This window comes from Petromyzon marinus, chromosome 64, assembly GCF_048934315.1.
Source record: "Petromyzon marinus isolate PM22_M1 ecotype Great Lakes invasive population chromosome 64, UKy_Petmar_22M1.pri1.0, whole genome shotgun sequence".
Taxonomy (NCBI): Eukaryota; Metazoa; Chordata; class Hyperoartia; order Petromyzontiformes; family Petromyzontidae; genus Petromyzon; species Petromyzon marinus.
The window spans coordinates 15,942,770-15,963,630 of record NC_133730.1 but is presented as its reverse complement, the minus strand read 5'-3'; the positions used below and the strand labels follow the sequence as shown (position 1 = coordinate 15,963,630).

At 45.5% G+C, this 20,861-nt stretch overlaps 1 protein-coding gene across 1 annotated transcript; it reads right to left on the bottom strand.

The window, feature by feature from the left end:
• Nucleotides 1–9,162: 9,162 nt before the first annotated feature.
• On the bottom strand, nucleotides 9,163–18,367 carry LOC142906392 (uncharacterized). The gene is made up of 6 exons (XM_076054049.1): nucleotides 17,754–18,367; nucleotides 13,258–13,411; nucleotides 11,521–11,766; nucleotides 10,973–11,150; nucleotides 9,228–9,465; nucleotides 9,163–9,178 (listed from the first exon to the last, which is right to left on the bottom strand). Exons 2-6 carry the CDS (start codon nucleotides 13,366–13,368, stop codon nucleotides 9,163–9,165), a joined length of 789 nt encoding a protein of 262 aa, XP_075910164.1. The 5' UTR covers nucleotides 13,369–13,411; nucleotides 17,754–18,367.
• Between the last annotated feature and the right edge of the window lie 2,494 nt (nucleotides 18,368–20,861).

Genomic DNA, 20,861 nt, shown 5'->3' with positions numbered 1-20,861 from the left:
TCCTCGTGTAACGCGGTAGATGCGTTCCTGAAAATTTCCGCATGAAGTAAAAACGCGCAAGGAAGGAATTACTAAGTTAATCACATTTGCACAGTAAAATCAACCTGCAGTCATCCCATGGTGGGATAAATAACTCAGGCTAGGCTGCCGTGTTACTGTATCATTCGGCATGCTTTATCAAACTGCTCAGCCGCGCAACTCAAGACAGTCGTTCATCGTCGACTGCTCAGGAAAGCATTATAATGGCCGCGTTCGGCGTTTTAACAGTGTGCATTCCACATTATAATGGACACGTTCCACGTTGTGTGAAAAGTTTTCCCAAATATAGGAACCATGTTACAATGAAAATGTGTTGTGTGAAAACGCATTCAGCGAAAAGTCGTGTCGACAGCTTGTTAGCAGTGTGCACTGGTTAAGCAGTGAACACCAGTCAACTGGACAAAGTTCACCTCGTTAGTATCATGCGATATTCCGATCAGACGCTTCGTACATAGTTTCATAATATTAGACAAGCAACTCCCATGACTGAAAGAGTGTAGTGGATTGACAACGGGCTAAATGAAAAACAGCTACTACTTAGGTTTTAGCAGTTGTTTTGTACAGCTCTCTGACATGTTTTGTGTCATACCGCATATTGTTTGGCATGTCTTGACGTTTCGCTCCACGTGCTTGGGATATTCACATGATACAACCTGAAAACGCAGTGGAAAGCTATGAAATAGCAAACCTAGAGTTGATGAACAAATGGATATGCACGTGTGTAAGGGTGTCTCTGTGTCTGCACATGCGTACCTCCCCCCTCAATTCCCCAGATGGTTCAGCAATTGGTGGGCCCAGCGTCGGGCCAAGCTAAGGCCTGAGGCTGTCTACACGCGCTGGGAGCAAGACATGGACCTACAGCCCCAGAGCCCACTTGGACTCTTTGATGAATACCTCGAGATGGGTACAATGAGCTCAGAGGATCACACTACGGAGTCAACGCGTTTTACTTTATTATTTAAAAAAAACACACAATTGGGTATCATTTGACTATATAGGCACGTGTGTACGGCCCCTGTGTATCTGTCGGACATTGTTGTGGGAGGGAAATTACCCACACTTCGGGTTGTTGAAGGCAGGGAGCACAGATGTAAGAGCTTAGATGTACAATACAACAATGTAATTTGCTGCACTGTCCTCTGCTGCTCACAACCCCACAATAACTATTGCATGGTCACCCATCCAACCAATTTTCAGGCTCAGCTCTCCTTAACTTCTGGGATCTGATTAAATCTGACGCGTACTGGGTGATTTGGCCATAGGCACCAATCTATGGATATACTGTAACACAATTGTCTTTGAGCATGCGCGTATGTGCATATGTACGGAGTTAAGTTTTAGAAACAATAGGAGCACATATTTGCTCCTCTTGTCTGCTAACCAATGCAGCTACATTGGTCAGCTTGGGTTGACGTTTCTCCCCCTTACTATTTATTTAAAACTCTTGTGCATCATGTCCACTGTGGTTAACTGCTGTGATTTGTTGGCATTTCAGCCACAGTGCATATGCCTAAAAATGTGTGGTACGGTTAATGGAGTCCTCAATACAGGATGTGATCTAGTTATTATAGCCACCTAGTGGTGGAAAATGGTGCGAAAGAAACCCAGGTGAACCAGAGCTGAGCATTAAAGATGGTAGTGGCTGGTCGCATCTCAATGGCCAATGTAATGGACACGATAATTTTGTGAACAAATGATACGAAAATGTGATCATATTTTGGGGTCTCCTTTGACTAAAACACATTCAATGCATTGAAAACATGTTTTGTTTGCTTAAAGTAATCACAACATAACAGCATTAAGAGTGTGTGTCTATATCCTGTTTCACTCATTATCCTATCCTTGCCCCCCTACCCATTCTCAAAATATACCCCAGTTATCCAATTCGGGTTTGTCACTCTCTTCGTGGCATCATTTCCACTTGCGCCATTGCTCGCACTGCTGAACAACATCATCGAAGTGCGGGTCGACGCGTGGAAGCTCGTAACGAAGATGAGGAGGCCTGTGGTTTCGCGAGCAAGAGGAATTGGAGCCTGGGCCGACATTCTGAGTTTCATTGCTACCCTCTCTGTAATCACCAATGTAAGTCGCCAGATTGTCCGCTCGCTTTCTCGCTCAGTATCCCATCTTATGAGTGACATAACATGTCATGTTAGCCGTGTGGGTTCTTTTTACCATACTTCACCATTCTGGTCATGGCAGGTTTGAGAAGAGGTGTAGTGGGGGACCAGGAGCGGTTCGGGTATCACTCGTCACTGATGTTAGTCGTAGCTGGAAGTCAATTGCATGTGTGCTGAATTCAAAGTGCAGTGCACGAATCACTGCACCACCGCTCCTATCCACTCTCTCCCAAAATCGCAAAAGGTAAAGCCTTGCAATTGCTTGCTCATGTCACTGCTGGCAGAAGGGCCTCAACTAAAGGTAGCTCTAGAGAACCCCTCTACACGGTATTTGGCCTACTCTTCCATGATGACCAGACATGTTGTAAGATGTGGAATTACCTGCGCTAAAACAGTGATGAACCCATTTATATTGCTAATTGGACAGATGTGGGGGAGATTTAAGAAAATGATCCATTGCTTCAACTGTTGTGTCAGGAGACTGAACTGACGACTGCCAGATTGCAAGTCCTTATATGGTAACCATTTCACTCTGGCAGCAACCCCCCAAATTGTATTTGTGAAAATTAATGTAATTGCCAAGGTAAGATGTTCAGAAGCCTTGGTCAAATCATTGCATGCTAAGTGACCGCTATCGCTGTGCCTCCGTATGCTAATTCCACAGTCATGCATCTTGGCGTTCACAACGGACATCATCCCACGCCTGGTGTATTATTATGGATACTCAGCAGAGTATGGCACAGGTTCGCCTACAATGCATGGGTACACGGAGGACAGCTTTTCAATTTTCAAGATCAGCGACTTCAAGGAGCAAAATTATCCCAACATCCTGCCAGCCTGGTTTGATCCGGCAATCCACACAACCTGCAGGTTTGTGCCATTCAGTGTCATGCCCAGCTATCGGGGGTGCCGTCCCTGCGAATGTGATGCACTGATGTCTGGGTGTGTTGTCCAGGTAGATGCGACATCCTTCTGGGTGTGGCGTCCTCCTGGCTCCGCCCCTTCCTGATTAGGCTCGTTTTCTTCCTCTTTTCACTCCGTGACTTTCCTTTTAAGACCCACACTTCCCCTAGGCCCCACCTCTGTTTATGCCCTGCCCCTTACCGTGGACACAGGGTTTGGCTTAGTTGGGTAGTAAGGGGTTGTGGTAGGGTTGGGGGAAGAGTGTGCATGGTGGGTGGGGACAGTAAAGGGGGTGGGGGGGGAATTGGAGGGGGGGAGCAGTGGGTACGGGTGGGATGGCTTCACAACCAAAGTCCCACTTAGAGAAATATAATAATAGATTTATATAAATTCTAGCTCATTGTTACCTTGCTAAAGAGTAATGTTATTTATTTATCTATCGATCCACGACTGCTTAATTGAGTCTCAAGATCCCTTTGCAGGAAGACCGTGCATTGGGATTCCAGTTTAAGGTGGTCTTATGCATGTGGGATGCAATAAGAGGTCCTGGAGAACCCATGATATTGAAATGAAGCTTAAAGGTTCACACAGACATGAAACCACTTGGTCTACAGCCATCTTCTGGTCACCTCAGCACAGATAGTTAAGAAATTGATGCGATCTACCAACCCTTTTCTCTAACGTTTTTGAATTGCTGGCATACACAACTATAATCAAAATAACCATATTGATCGATATTTAATATAACCTTACTTGACTATGATCAAATCACCACGAATACAGCTGATCTTAGATTCCGGAAGTCAAGCAGGCTTGAGCCTTGTTCGTGCTTAGATTTATGATCACCATGCACAATGCAGGTGCAGTAGGCGACTGCGGAGCTAGGTTGTCAGCAGTGGGTAGTTCAGCAAAATTAACAGTTGTGCTATATTGCTCTCCCATTATCTGTACTCCCTGCCTTCACCAACCTGGCATGGACCAGCGTGAACCATTGTCAAAAGAGCCCCCACAAGCTGCACGTTGTGGGAAGGCCCTCTTTCAGAAGCGGATTTTTTTAAGGGCTGTGAACGCATTTACCGTTTGTGCACAACCATACTTGTTCAATTTAGCGCCAACTCTACTTTCGAGGCACTTTGCTCAATATAGTCCATGCGTGCTTGTGGTTGTACGTGTGTAGGTATCCAGGTTATCGCTACCCGCCGGATCATCCCCAAGCCTACTCCGTCACCAAGCAGTACTGGCAAGTACTGACGGCAAAGCTGGCCTTCGTCATTGCCATGCAGGTACACATCAACATGCACACACACACACACATTCATAAACCCATTGAAAGATAAAGGTACAGCCCTCCAATTACTTGCTCATGTCACTGATGGCAAAAGCGCTCCTGCTATAGGGAGCTCAAGAGAGACCCTTAAGATGTATTTTTACTGCTCTTCCACACTGGTCAGACGTCTTGGGAAGATGTGGGAGTTCCCACACTGGACAGAACCAAACTGAGCCGACCAATTGACTGGATGTATTCCATTTACACTGCTAGGTGGATAGAGGCAGTGGAATGTAAAAAAAAAACTTTCACCATTGTTTACACTCCCACGACCAAAGATCAATTCACACCCGTGACCTCTGGATTGCAAGTCTAGTGTGCAAAGCCTTACACTACTGCACCATCGTATAGACTCATCTGTGAGCAGTTGTTAAGGTCAGCAGAGCAAACCGTGATCATTGTCAATGGGTCATTACAGATAATGCCAGTAATGCTATTACACCTCACAATTGCACAGTATTTCTGAGATCACAAATAATAGTGGTAATACAATACTTTCATCATGCAGCAGACGATTCATGTTGTTGATGCAATTTGTCACACGTAAGCATGTGTGCTTGTGGGAAGGGGAGCGGCTGCGTTGTTGTTTGTGAACTGCGCTACCAATCCTGTGTGACCGGAGTACTATTTCTGGCCACAGCCAACAACAGTGGAAAATATTAGAACCAGTGTTGAGCTTCCCTTAAGTTGATTCTGTCTTAAAATGAGTACTTGATGAAGTGTGTGAAAATCATCACTGGCGAGATAAAGGTGCACACCACCCCCACAGGCACTGTGCGAACCTTCATAGATGCACTTGTCTCAGTCTGTGAAAGGCTACACAGGGAATCTTTGTAGTGGTGACATGGCCGAGTGTAAGTGTTTGCTGATTGTTGCGGTAATTTGCGGCTTCCCAGGTGAATACGGTGGGTGCATTAACTGCACATCATAAATGTTGCCTGCTGCATAGTGAACGTAAAAAACCCATTAAGTAATTCAAAAAAAGTGCCTCGGTATAATTTGCCAAATGTTCAAAAATTACTCAAATGACTTAATTTAATTTGGGAAAAACGACGTAACAATATAATATCCCTAGGCTGCAGGTCCCCGGAATAGTTGACCTGAGATGTAAAGCACTTTGAGATGCTGCCATATTATATTTAGTAAGCACCCTTTACATGCAAATCCTGAAACTGAAAATCCTTTACCTGTGTGTGGACGTGTGCAGCACGTGGTGTTACTCACGAAGGCCTGCATTGCATACATCATCCCGGACACGCCATCCCATGTGCGCGCCTGCATGCGCCGCGAGCGCTTCGTCGTACAGACGATTCTGCAGCAGGCAGAGCTGGGCCGTCTCCGTAACACCCTCCTCACCGATGCCCCCAGCTCACCGCCATCGCCTCAATTCCACGTTGAGGATGAGCAGGCAGAGATGGGCCTGCTTCGCTGCTCACTGCATAAGGAGTCTCCTGGCGTATTGCACCCACCCCAGCGGTGCCACATGGAGAATGAGCAGGCAGAGAAGACTGGTGACGACTCACTGCTGAAGGGATCCGAGGAGGAATCAAGCAGCGAGGATTCATCAACTGTCTTCTACAGCATATAAATCTACTCAGACTTTTAAAGGAGGCTGCTATCCTAACGCTGTTTGCACGTGGACAAGGACATTGCAGTCGAGGACTATCTGTATATATATATTAATAAATAGTTTATGATTTAACATGTCTCAATCATCTCATGTCTTTTCATACGAATCACGATGTGAATGAGGAAAACTAGAAATTATTGTTATTTTGTAAATATTTTTTTATTTTGGTTTAACACGTAGGCTTTCGGGCCCAATATCATCCATAGAGGTGTTTTTTGGGTTAGATCGCGTACATATATAAACGTGTCGTTAAAACCCGCCACCACTCGATACAGCCAACTAGTAAGGGTTGTCACGGAAACAGAACAAGCCAATTCGTCACTGGTACTTTGGAGAGCCAAGCCACAACATTTATAATCGGAGTACGACGTTTTGCCAGTAATTACAACTAGCTTCATCAGGCGACAGCCAGATTTGTGACACTCTCGCGCAAAGTGGGGGGGGGGGGGGGAGATTACCGAGTCAACGTACATTATGCATGTGCATAATGAGAGCATTTTGATCTTGTCCTTCCTGTCTATTGTGTATTAAAATAGCCGTACCAATGGTAATCCCTATTGAAGTATGGTGTCCTTTATAGGCATGCATTTAAATAATGTATTGTTTGTTGGCACCCGTGTTCAGCAGTAGCAGAGCACACGTGCCAACAAGGACACTCAGTTGATTTTAATGTTGAAGTTCTGTGCAAAACTAGCTACTGCTGGCCAAGAATAATTCGAGAATCCATCGAAATTGAAAGAAAAATTTACCGTTCGGATAGCTACCGCCTTTGTGCTGTGTGGAAGCGACCCATCAAATAGTGCATTAGATGAAACTCCGAGTACCCACTCAGGAGGTATAGTGGTAAAGCAGTGGAGGAAAAAAAAGCAAATTTTTAAATTTGCCCTTGTTGAATGATAGAGTCGAGACACACAGCAAGCGAGATTAAGAAAGCGCATCGGAAGAAATAACGGAGGTGAGAGAGAGAAACAATTGCCTGCTGGAGAAGGAAAGGCATTCCTACTGAGGGAGACAAGTTGACAAAGATTTTGATAATGGGAACCGGTGGCGTGGCTCGATCTTCCCTATGTGTGCAACACGCTACCGAAGGAAAACAGAAAATCCTATTCAAAGGCTAAAATAAGCTCCATTTTTTGTATAAGAGCCCGATAAACAATAACCCCATCCATAGACTGAGGAAGAAAGGGAAGAGCCTGAACAAAGGGGAGGAGATTACGACGGAGATGGGTTGGAGGTGGAGAGAAGGGGAGAGGGGAGGCCGTAAAGGCGGCTGCACATTCAAGGAAAGCGGCGTAGAAAGAGTTGAACGGGGACATGGAGACAGCAGAGACAAGGGTGGAGAAAGAGGAAGAGAGGATCTTTCAGTGCTCGCTACAGGAAACCCACAAAACTGAATTTCCTAAACTCGTGTCGCCTCCGTGACAGCAGCACCACCAACGCCACAGACTCACGCTCCCCTAATCGATAATACCATCTCCATTGCCGACCAGCCACGAGATAGCTGCTCTCAACACCTCGGTCGTGGTGTATGCAGCAAAAGACTTCCGGCTGGTGAGCAACCGGCCATTGCGAGGGTTGGAAATAAACTGAAGCACGGGGCGACTCCCACAACCTTCGGGTATTTCCCAACTGGATGACGTCTTGGGACGAAGCCAGAAGTAAGCCAAATCCGCACTCAATAAATGGGACAAAGATCCCAGAGAAGCCTCCAGAAATGTCACAGGAGGCTCGGGTGTGAGAAACCAGACTCCATGTGGGGTCCTCCAGACCTTTGCCCTCCAGTTCATCAACATTTGTAAAAGCAGGACGTCTCAAAGGTACCTAGCATGGGTGAGGGACGATGTTGAGAACCACGTTCCATGATTAGGCGCTTTGACAGGTTGGGGTCCGAGTAAACTTTTAATGGACCTCACCCTACGACATTACGGATAGAAGGATAGTGTGCCGGCACAATCCGGACACCCTGCTACACCGAAACACTCTGCTGCATCAAACTCCCTGGTACAGCTAAACACTGGCACGATTACGCTCAAATACACACAAACTCTCGCTCAGCCAGTTGGTACACAGGTTGTCAGTTGTGGGGGACGCGGGCCCCCGGCTCCCCCCCCGGGGGAGGGCTGATCTCGAGAGGGCTGCGGGCTCCGGACTCCTCGCTCGAGTGAGAGCAGCCGCTACTCGACTCCTCGCTCGCGGGGAGAGGGCTGCCGCTCTCCGGCTCCTCTCTGTGGCTCCAGATCCACCCAGGACGGAGATCACAACCCCAGTCTCCTCCAACAGCTACCACAGACACAACAAATCCGTCAACATCAGTTGGTTGACACCGAGGCGACCACAAGGCAAACACCGGCTTAAAGCTAAACGATACGCATGGAGCTGCATCTCACAATGCAGTGCACGAAAACTGATTAAATAATACATATTTAAGTTTGCAAATTAACACAAAATTCGTTCTCAATTTTAGTTTTCCAAATGCGCTATCGGCGTAATGTCAAGAGACAAATAAATCATCCATTCGTAAATCTCGCATAGCCGTGCAGGCCCTGTGTCATAAAATGCGGTGGGTGGCCTTTTATCTTGTACACAATAGGAGCCAACACTTTCACATTAGCTGTGTTATGAGATTGTGCGGCGCACGAGAGTCAAGCTGAAATTGTTATTCTCAGAGATGGAATTAGGAAAATGAAGTGCAAAACCCAAGGTTAATGAGACTGTAATTTTGTGCAGTCGCTGGTGACGGGGCTCGGACGATCGACTTGATAAGACTTGAGACCTCGGTTTCAACCCAAGCAGTCAAAATCCAGATTCAAGCCCAGAATCTCATTATTGCCAACGCACCGCTTTGATCTCTGAGCCACCCGTCCACTTTGCATATATAGTGTTATCATATATTTTATCTGAATGTCACCGCTGTACACTCAATTTTAACGGTGATTTTCAATATCTATCTTTGGGATGTTTGCCAAATTCACAGATATTTTTTAAGAGTGACAAGAGAAAACCCATGCATCTTACGTGACACTTTGTTGTGCTCTGCATTGGCAGTGATTAAATAACGCTTAAACGTATTTGAGTTATCGACAAATGAGTTTTAAGTTCGTAATAATAAACTAATATTACCGCGCACAATTTTGGAAACAAACTTAACATTGAGCGCCACTCGGAGGCGATAAGTACACTCAAACTTTGCACGGGCAGTGTCGTACACCTACTTGCTGTACTGCCTCTTACCAGCTGGAGGCGGGTGGGCTCACGCACGCCACGTACGCACCTGGGCGTTGCGATGGAGGATGTCCAAGAAGGAGCCGAGGCCCAGGCTGGGGAGGTTGCGCGAGTCAAAAGCTCGGCAAGCTGCTTCTCCACGCGTGACAGCGCGGGTAGGCCCAGGGGCTCTGCCATCTTACTTGCGTGGCTCAGCAGACGAACCAGATGCTCGGCTACCGCCTCTGCGAAGGAGACAAGCAATGCCATTGCAGGAGAGGACAACGATGCTGTAACTCGCTCCAATAGGCTCAACAACTGCAACTCTCTCTCTGCCCTCCCACCCCCCACGTCTCATCTACGGCCTCCCGATGAGTTTCATCATCACTCTCCAGATGACTCAAAAAACAAGTTTAACACGAAGGCCTTCGCGACCAATATTATCCATAATAGAGATTTTTGGGATAGGTCACATAAATAGTGCATTTTAAAGCGTATTATTGAGTGCATGTTTACATGATCTAACCCAAAAATCTAGATGGACTAAAAAAAACACTGGCAGACTTCTCGCACCCGTATGCAAGACGATATCGCCCCAATATTCGAATTGTTCAACTATCCCCCGAACCAGTCCAGGATTAATTTCAAGATCACACTCAGCATTCTGAAGGTCCTCCGTGGTCTGACCCCCTATGTACAATACAAGAAACTACATTTTATTCAGATTGTGCTTTCGATATCGTGTAATGAGACGGAGTATCCACTCGGATCTCTCACGGAGCAGCGGAACCCGTCCTATTGGAGAATGGCCCGCAGAAGAGAACATCACAAAGCTACCTCTGACATTGCTTCTAGTGACCTCTGGTCCACAGAGTAAAGGGAAGCACATTCCCACCCACTCTGTTGAGCCGATATTGGACTTGGTCAAATTAAGTGCATAGCCATTTATTTAGTATGTCTTGGGTTTTTTTGACAGTCATTAATGACCGAGCTGAGACCATCAACTGGCTGCACTTGACAAAGCAAGTTTAATCAAAGGTGGTTACCCAGATTCGAACCCAGGATCTCAGCGTTTCCAGCTCAATGCTAATAATCTCTCTCAGCCACCCGGGTCATCTCGATGTAAATTTGACAAACTGATGCGTCGTGATATGCCAAACTCTTACTAATGCATTAGTAATAATCGAGACGAAATGTGAAATAAGGTGTTTAGAGAAGCTACGACAATTCAGCGCGCGTGCAATCCAGTAGACTCTTGATTATCCGTGTGCGGTTTATCTGATTTGCGGATTAACCACGCACATGAGATTTTTACTTATTAATAACTCATGGATTTTCCCTTAGGCCCAAATTAATAATCTAAAAATAGTTATACATTGTAATTCTTGGAAATGTTTGTTACAAGTCACGTGCTTATATCGAGCAAATATGTGCGCCCATGAATCCGAAATCTACGTGATCACCTCGACAGTACAGTAGTTGCATATCTTTACAACAGTGGGTGGAGTTTGATTGATGGTGATTGGCGTGGCTCTGCTATCCACTTAGAGGGCCGAGTCTTCTGCTCGGGAGCAGGAAAGTTTTATCACCGACCACGTGCATCGATCGGTTGATCTTTAGTTTGTGGCATAGAGATCCACAGAAAATAGATATCTTTGGATGATCCGAGATTTTTTATCATCGGCAGCCATCTTCCCCGTAATTAGCGCGGATAATCGAGAGTCTACTGTATGTGAAAATTTGTCTCCTTACTCCCCGGAAGAAGCGGCGGTCTGGTGTCGGGAGTGCTGATGTTGCCGAGAAACGCGGCCGGTTTCTCCTTGACCACGAGGTCGCGAGGAGTCTCGAGGGAGCCACAGCACAGGGCCAACTGAAACAGCTTCCGGGCCAGCGTGTCCCCTTTCACCTGCCCCAGGAAGTCCTGCACACACTGTTGGTGGAAACAATAAAGGACCCAAACCACATGCAGCCATATCACTCTGTTGGGACAAATAGAGGGTGACACATGCATAGATGTCCGACCAATTTCAATGCCCCCCCTTACTTTTGTCTCAACGTGTGACTGAATTTTGTGAAAGCGATGGCCCTAAATATTATAGAGGAGAGTTAATGCAGTGGTAGAGAAAGTTTTTTGATAATGGTGGAAGTATCCACAGACTTGAAACGTATGGCGATTATCACTCATTAAATAATTCCGAGGACAAATGTATTATGGAAAATCTTTGACAAATGTAAGCAAATGCATGAACTTTCTCGCACGGTAATTTTGTTGCATTAAGTCCAGACGCCATGGCCCCCACCTTCTTCAGCTTATTCACAAAGATGTCCTCGGCGTTCTGGAAGACCTGCAGCACCATCTCGGTCGCCGGCTGTGTTGTGAACTGTCGGCGAAGATCGGCGCTCGTCCCTGGCAAGGGGAACGACTCCAACAGGTATTTCTTGACCTTGTGTGGCCGGCCCTCCACCTCCTGCTTGATGTCACACTCGATGCGAGCCAGCCCACGGTCCATCGCCTCCCGCTCGCCTTTCTGGGCCTTGCCGATCACCTAAACAAACAACACAATGTTAGCAACTGTGGCGGCCACAGGTGCAGGGCAGTGCTGTAGTTGCGATGATGGAACACGTGATGGACGAGTGGTTCAACAGCGAATGCAAGGTGTGCTGCTAATGCACGATTGCAATCGAGAGATGGGATTGGTGGATCATCCTAGCAGCAGTGGCTTTTGGCAAGCCATCGAACAAAGACAGTTACCGCATCACTCGCTTTCAGATGGGCTTCTGCGGCCAACTGGAATGCTCTTCCTTCCGATATTAGGAAGCCATTGCAGCTATGCACTTTTAAATCTAGATTGAAAACAATTTCTTTAGAACTGCTTTTTGTGTTCAGTTTGTTGCCCTCCACACCTCCGATTAGCACAGTTGGCTACGTACAGTGCGAAAGAAGTTCAACATATATACAAGTGGTTTTACCCAATCCAGTCATTTCTGAGTACTTGTTTAGATTTGCAAATTTTGATTCTGACGCCGGCACACATGTCCTCCTCATTCATTAATAACAACACGGGATATTTTTTTACATTATTTGTGAAGCATATAGAAATGCAGTTTTGGATAATACACCCGCAATATTAACTAGGGCGACTCCTGGGATCGAATCGCGAACCTCTGAAACAAGCGACAAATGCACAACCACTCGGGAAAGAAAATTTCTGTAAGGAGCGGTACAGTAAAATAGGCCTCAGCCTTCAATACGATATATATTAACATGATGTACTTACACGAGCAGTTACTTCAGTGCTCTTGTCACAGCACTGCACCCCCAAAACTGAAGTCGTGTTGGAAGTCTGTCTCAGACTGCATGACAAAAGGATACACCACATTCACTTGACGGGGAGACAGGTGTGAAACTTGTGTGCCTGAGGAACTGAGGATAGCTCAGCATTGTGGCCGTGTAAGGCAAACGCAGGGGCGGGGGAATATTGGTAAAAGGCTGATGCAGTGTCACTCTCAGGTGTGAACACAGCGACACGTACGTTGTGGCTGTGTGTCAGCAATTCCAGAACGCATTTAATTCCGAAAGTAAACCCCCTCAAGGGCAACAACAATACATACTTGAGGCAATCTAGATTTGAAGCTTTCGCGACTGCAGGAATCCACACTCTTTGGTTCTTTCGGTAAAGTCACGTAAAATCGAGGAGGAGGCCGCTTTCCTACCTTACAGTTACACGCTAATTTCTCACGTTAACATCACTAGCACTGGCCACTTCTTTATGACCCATGGGCTACACACATTTCAAACCATTTAAAACAGTCTGCCTCAGCAGCACACCAAGGCTTTCCCACCTGATGACGGACGCTTGTGTTGCGCCCGAAACGTCGTGATTTATTTGATTTTATACCTACGTGACTTTACCGAAAGAACCAAAGAGTCTACTTGAGGCATCCAATAATAATACAATTCGCAGTCAACAAGCGACGCAATGCATACACACGTACACACACACACACACGCTCGTACATGCAGGCACGGCACGTACGGAAATGCCCAGAGGTATGCTGGTGATACGGATGCCCAGATCGTGAATATCCGGAGGCCCATATCGTTCCATGAGATGCTTCAGCAAGTCCGGCACCTTGAAGCGTGCCATCACTCCTTTGCCTCGGGAGCTGCGGCTCTTGGCCACGAAGGTCCTAAACTCTCCCGCAAACAACAACAACAACACGAGCGGGTTACGCAGAGCGCATGCTAGGGGAGCAACGACGACGCATTGATTTGGACGTGATCATTCATCCTGAAGATCGCGATATGCACACCGGATCGCGTGCGTAAGAATTTATGTTTTAGATTTGTATACGTTGCGTGTCATTGTTTCACATTGTCCAACACCCACCCACTCCAGTCACTAGAGCCGGCTGTGTTCACGTTTTAAAAAAAGGCGTTGAATCTAGAATTTATTCACGAGCCCTCAATCGCGATAATCGATTGATTCGCGACATGGGTGGCTGGGGTGGCACGTATCGCTTCTGTTTATGTCTGCAAGGAATGACTTGCTGAGCCTTCGTATCATTTCAAATACCAAACAAATTCATGCATCAGTAGGACTGGGGCCTTGAAAAAGGGAAAACATCCGATAAGCGACGTTTCGGGCAATGACCCTTCTTCATATTGCATAGAAAGGCCAGAGAGATTGAGTCAACAATAAGAATTGGAAACTGCACTTCACAGTGATTACCGTGTTTCAAAAGTTATTAGGTAACCATTCATATGAACCTTATGGTGGGACCCCGGGGTCCCATAAGTCCCCGGCTCTTGCATAAACATTATATTATATATAATGTAAACATTGTATTATAATGTAAACATTATATTATATATTATATAAACATTATATTATATATAATGTAAACATTATATTATAATATAAACATTATATTATATATAATGTAAACATATTATAATGTAAACATAAACTGTGGTCTTTTTCACCAATGGGTTTGAAGGATGGTGGCAAGTGTTGTCTTGTTAAACTATGCCTTTAAAAATGAAACTACTTACCTACAGTAGCTCTATTTAAATACACTATCGAAAACATAATTTACTCCCCTCTGCCAATCATTGTGTTTCTCAGTGTGGATTTGTGAACACACTTGTTAAACAATACATAAAATAGTACGCGTTTTCAATGCGCTGTTCATATTGTAAAATGTGTTTATACCAATGTGACTCTACAGCAGTTGCAGAGCCGCACTTTTATATAATTCAGGTCAAAGCCAGATAAACAGTGGAGGATAAACATCGCATGAAGGCGGGGCAATTGTTGTGCAATCATTTCAGGTCAAATTTACAGGTGCGTTTTATTCATGCCACACAGGTAGAGAGTTGAGAGTGAAACCTGGCCCACTGGCATCGTGAGTCATGGATCATGAGTCACCCGGACTTGTTGTGTTTGTTTATGGTTGCTATACAAGCCATCAAATCTACACCACGAAGAGAGTTGATGAACAAGTAGGAGAGTATATTCTTAGTTTTTTCGGTAAAGTCACGTTGAAGAGAAACAACAAAATAACAAAATATATATAAAACAATAAAAATTCTCACGACGTTTCGACCATAACTCAAACGGTCATCATCAGGTGTGTCGGTCATCATCAGGTGTGTCGGTTTGCATAAATTTATTTTAAATAAATTTATGCAAACCGACACACCTGATGATGACCGTTTGAGTTATGGTCGAAACGTCGTGAGAATTTTTATTGTTTTATATATATTTTGTTATTTTGTTGTTTCTCTTCAACGTGACTTTACCGAAAAAACTAAGAATATGAATTACTGCAGTCACGAAAGCTTTAAATAAAAAAAAAAGTAGGAGAGTGTGTAACTGGATTACATTCATGTGCACAGGCGTTTCAGATGTGAATATAAAATAAATAAGGTCGACTCAAACGCCACTCTTTAGGATTTGGCACACTCAACATTTTAATTGATAAATTAAGACCAACAAACAATAATCAAATGGGTCATGCATCGATGCACCAATTGTGGTTACGGACTGCTTAAGAAGAAAATGATGAATGCAGATTCGAAGCGAGTTTAAACATGAATCTACACCATTTAAATATATTTTAAACAACCCGTTGCAAACATGACAGTAATTTGAAATGTAGCACTGTACATCAGAACAATTTGAAAGACGTTAGAGATTTGAAACTGTCCAAAAAGAAAGGAGGAAAATAAATGTATTTTTACATAATACAGGTTTTTTAGGTAAGATCACGTAAATATAAAAATGTCGGTAAACCCACCACCACCCGAAACAGCCAATTAGTAAGGTTTGTCACTTAAACAGAACATGCCAATTCGTTACTAGTACAGCACACCGGTTGTGTGTTAGAGAGCAAAGCCACAACATTAACAATCTGAGTACGACGTTTCGCCAGTAATTACAACCAGCGTCATCAGGAGGCAGCCAGATTTGTGGATTTTTAAATGTAGATTTATTTAAATCTAAATTTAAAAACATATAGAGAAACTGGAAGATTATTATTACAGAATTTGGTGGGACATATGTCGAAAAGAGAATGACTCCAGCTTAGTTTGCAAGAACTAAGAGACACAGTGTGGCCATGTGGCCTTAATGAGACTGACTCCAGCTTAGCTTGCAAGAACTAAGAGACACAGTGTGGCCATGTGGCCTAAATGAGAGAGACTGACTCGAGCTTAGCTTACAAGAACTAAGAGACACAGTGTGGCCATGTGGCCTTAATGAGAGAGACTGACTCAAGCTTAGCTTGCAAGAACTAAGAGACACAGTGTGGCCATGTGGCCTAAATGAGAGAGACTGACTCCAGCTTAGCTTACAAGAACTAAGAGACACAGTGTGGCCATGTGGCCTTAATGAGACTGACTCCAGCTTAGCTTGCAAGAACTAAGAGACAGTGTGGCCATGTGGCCTTAATGAGAGAGACTGACTCCAGCTTAGCTTGCAAGAACTAAGAGACAGTGTGGCCATGTGGCCTTAATGAGAGAGACTGACTCCAGCTTAGCTTGCAAGAACTAAGAGACACTGTGTGGCCATGTGGCCTTAATGAGAGAGACTGACTCAAGCTTAGCTTGCAAGAACTAAGAGACACAGTGTGGCCATGTGGCCTTAATGAGAGAGACTGACTCCAGCTTAGCTTGCAAGAACTAAGAGACACAGTGTGGCCATGTGGCTTTAATGAGAGAGACTGACTCCAGCTTAGCTTGCAAGAACTAAGAGACACAGTGTGGCCATGTGGCCTTAATGAGACTGACTCCAGCTTAGCTTGCAAGAACTAAGAGACACAGTGTGGCCATGTGGCCTTAATGAGAGAGACTGACTCCAGCTTAGCTTGCAAGAACTAAGAGACACAGTGTGGCCATGTGGCCTTAATGAGAGAGACTCACTCCAGCTTAGCTTGCAAGAACTAAGAGACACAGTGTGGCCATGTGGCCTTAATGAGAGAGACTGACTCCAGCTTAGCTTGCAAGAACTAAGAGACACAGTGTGGCCATGTGGCCTTAATGAGAGAGACCGGCAGAACAAAGTTGACGTTGGAATGACGACAAATGGACGAGGAAGGACACGGACTGCGTTTCACGCATCGCCGAGTGCGTCTCGAAACCTTACCACGCCTACATATATTAACGGACATCGATTAAAGTGGTCCCATTAGATTTACAATTAGTCTGCATCTTTAGTACACATTTAATGCCTAGGAATATAAAACATGTTGTAAGAGAATACAGGTCGCTTAAACAAATTCAAATATTGCTTACTACAACCAAAGCTCTTTGAAGAGTCGTAATTTAAAATCAAATGGCAGAGCAAAAGATTTTCATTAATTTCACTGCTCCATTATAACATTAACGAACCTGTGGTGGGCTCATTGCTTGCATATTAAACACTCAACACGAGTCATTGTTATTGACTTCTTGCCGTTTCAGTGGCACATATCGCACAATATATACACACTTTTGCCATCTTCTTTGGTTATTTCGGTAAAGTCACGTAGAATAAGATAAAATAATAAATTGATAAAATAAAATAACAATATTCTCACGACGTTTCGGCCACAACACAAGTGGCCTTCATCAGACAGTCTCGTCCCCTTCACCTGATGAAGGCCGCTTGTGTTGTGGCCAAAACGTCGTGAGAATATTATTGTGTAATTTTATTTGATCAATTTATTATTTTATTCTCATTCTACGTGACTTTACCGAAATAACCAAAGAAGATGAATCCTTGCAGTCACGAAAGCTTTAAATCGAAATTTTGCCATCGTCTGTTTTGCAAGATATCGTCGCCAGAACATTTATCTTAAGTGCATTATTCCTGACCAAATGTTAACGATTAACAAAAGCGCAATAATTAAGGTTGCGCATAAAAACCTCACACGAGGCGAGAAAAGCCCTCAAGGGCCCATAAACTACAATCGCGTTTAAACACATAAACTGTACGTATATATCAATGCACACATTGTGTAGCAGCAGCATGATTATTATTAAACTCACCTTTAATAACGAGGCACATAAACACGAGTAAAAGTGTCAATATTAATGTGCCACTGTACACGACGTGACGTAGCTGAGGCTCCGCCCCCCACGGTGAACGGTGACGCAACGCGTACAGTGCCCGCGTCACGGATTGGCGCCTCGCGTGCACAGAGCGAGGCAGCAGCAGCAGCAGAGCCAGAGGGGGGGCGGCGTTGCCTAGGCGACGTCGGCACCCTCACGATCGACTCCACGGACAAGCTGTGTGTCACGTGGTGACGCCCACACCACCAACACCACCCGCCCCTTACTGGACGTCTGTGAACAAGAGCTTCATAGCGCTTCGGATTTCTCCAGGGTCGATACAGCGTGCGCGGCACCTGTACGCGGCGAGTCCTCGTTTAACGCGGTAGATGCGTTCCTGAAAAGTGCCGCGTTAAGCGGAAACTATTTTCCTCCCGTAAATAATAATGTCCACGCACGGTAAGATGGGGGTCCAAATAACTTGAGGGGACGCCGCCGCCGCCGCCGCCGCGTTACCGTCTCATCTCGCTCAACCGCGCAGCTCAAGAAAGTAGTCCGCTCAGAAAGCGCGTTGTGACGGAGAAAACGCGTTGTAGTGAAAACGCGTTATCGTGTGAACACGCGGGACAGACCCAGGTGTTGTGGGTTAACTCCCCGAGATAAACTTTCTTCCAACTTTGTGTTTTATACGCCCGGTGCTCCGCCAATTGTTGTTGTGAGCGTCACTCCTCTGCCCTCTGTTGTTCATGGAGGGAGACTGCACCCCAGTGCCCAGTATCATCCTCCGCGAGCCTCTTCAAAATGCTGATCTTGACACCGCTGGAAGCAGTCATCGGCCTTGACCTCACCCCACAACAGTGCAATTTTAACAGCTCAACATCAAAACACAATGATGGGTCGCTTGCACCAATCGCACAACATCCCAGCATTGACTCTCAGCTGTTAAATTTTGATTTAAAGCTTTAGTGACTGCAGAGATTCATATTCTTGGTTCTTTCAAATTTTCTTGTTGTGGTTTTCACACCTGATGATGATTGCTTGTGTTGCAGTCAAAAGGTCGTGAGAATTTTATTGTTTTATATTTGTATTATTTTATTGTTTCCCTTCGACATGACTAATAATGGATCACGACGTTTCGATCGCCACACAAGCAATCGACGAATTTTTTTTTAGTTTTTTCTACCTACGTGACTTTACCGAAAGAACCAAAGAGTAAGGATTCCTGCAGTCACGACAGCTTCAAATCAAGATTAATGAGTGTTTACATGTGGGAGGAAATCGGAGCATCTGGAGAAATCCAAGCAAATGAGGGGCCAACGCTCTATCACAAATCTACAGATGGAACAGGCGGAGTCCACATTATTCGACACCGCCTTCTCTACCTCCTTGACGACCAAGGGGTGGGAGTTGTCGCAACATTGTTGTGATCCACCAACCCTCACCTCCACGTAGTCGTGGATTACAGGCATACATAGCCACCACAACCATCCGGCTAAAGTAGCTGTAATGCACATCTAAAATTCTACAAAAGTTGATGGGGTAAAGGTCGGTCAATTGGTTTGATTTCTATGCGCATTAACCAGTCTCTAACGTATGCACATTTAGATTCGCATTCGGCCGCCAATGGAACAGGTGGTGTCCAAAAGCAAAGTGGATGTACTGATTGTATCTTCATTGCGGGACTCATCCAGCAGTGGATTGACATGGGCTTCAGGTATCCACGTGTGGACGGGCAATGAACACTGGGGCCACCTGGCGGTAAATGTTTGCCGGTGCACATTGGGACCGGCTCACACGTCACTGGTCCCAGGCAGCCGCCAGCCACTGGCGTGCAACACAGCGAAGGGAATCTCCCACCAATGAGAACCACGCACAACCCAGGGTGCAGTCCTATAACTTGGACTTGCAAACACAACAAAACCCATAGCCGCCAACCCACACGGTTTACCCGTATTCTGTTGGGGGAAAGTGAGTTGTCAGGTCCATACGGCAGACGGCCGTTTCAATACGGGCAACATTTTTGTTAAGTTTATTTGTGTGTTTCTCCCTTGTCATGGGACTTATAAGGGGCACGGGGTGACCAACAAGGTCTGAATTGTTCTGTAATAAGGTAGGCACTCATGAGGGGTTGACAGCGATGCAAACCCCACACAATACAAAACGCCAAGCGGCCAGCAACAATAAAAAATAATAATACATAACTGTCCAATGAGTAATTAGATAATTAAGATCAAAGAAACACGTTCCTTAAATTGATCAAGTTTATTGTTGCAAGAGTTTGGGAAAACAGGAAGACCGGGTGTGGATTCCAGAGTGGAGCAGTGCAAACTGATAAAGCTGAAAAGAGGAGTGAGGTGACCTGCGTAGTGGTGAGCGGGTGGGTGAGTAAATGGGTGAGTGTTTGAGTAAAAGAGTTGAGGAGTGTGTGATAGGTTGATTGAGTCAGTGATCAGATGCGTGAGTGACTGGATGAGTGGGTGACTGGATGAGTGGGTGACTGGATGAGTGGGTGACTGGATAAGTGGGTGAGAGGATGCGTAGGTGATAGGATGATTGTGTGGTTGACTGGATGAGTGGGTGACTGAATGAGTGGGTGAGTGGATGAGTGTGTGATTGAATGGGTGACTGGATGAGTGGGTGACTGGATGAGTGGGTGACTGGATGAATGGGTGACTGGATGAGTGGGTGACTGGATGAATGGGTGACTGAATGAGTGGGTGATTGGATGAGTGATAGGATGATTTACTGAGTGACTAGCTGAGTGTGTGATTGAATTAGTGACGAGATGAGTGTGTGATAGGGTGATTGAGTGAGTGGGTGACTGGATGATAGGGTGATTGCGTGGGCGACTGGATGCGTGGGTGACTGGATGAGTGTGTGATAGGGTGATTGAGTTAGTGACTGGATGAGTGGGTGACCGAGTTGTTTAGTTGAGTGCATTCTTGTGAACTGCAGTGAGGCGCGGTGGTTGAACGCGGAGTGGATGAGACGAAGCGGTCAAAGTGTCTGGTAGACCGAGTCCCTTAAGGTGGGTGGCTGGGGGAATCAACGAGGGGAAGTTCACTGCAACATTCACCACGGTGGTGCTAGTAGTCGCAGCGAAAA

Excerpts from the sequence above, each read along its gene's own strand:
- LOC142906392 (XM_076054049.1), bottom strand. The coding sequence starts at position 13,368 with ATGGCACGCTTCAAGGTGCCGGACTTGCTGAAGCATCTCATGGAACGA. Across the intron at positions 11,767-13,257 it reads GCATACCTCTGGGCATTTCC|GTGATCGGCAAGGCCCAGAA; the intron begins GTACGTGCCGTG and ends TTGTTTGTTTAG. Across the intron at positions 11,151-11,520 it reads TTGTGAATAAGCTGAAGAAG|TGTGTGCAGGACTTCCTGGG; the intron begins GTGGGGGCCATG and ends TTCCACCAACAG.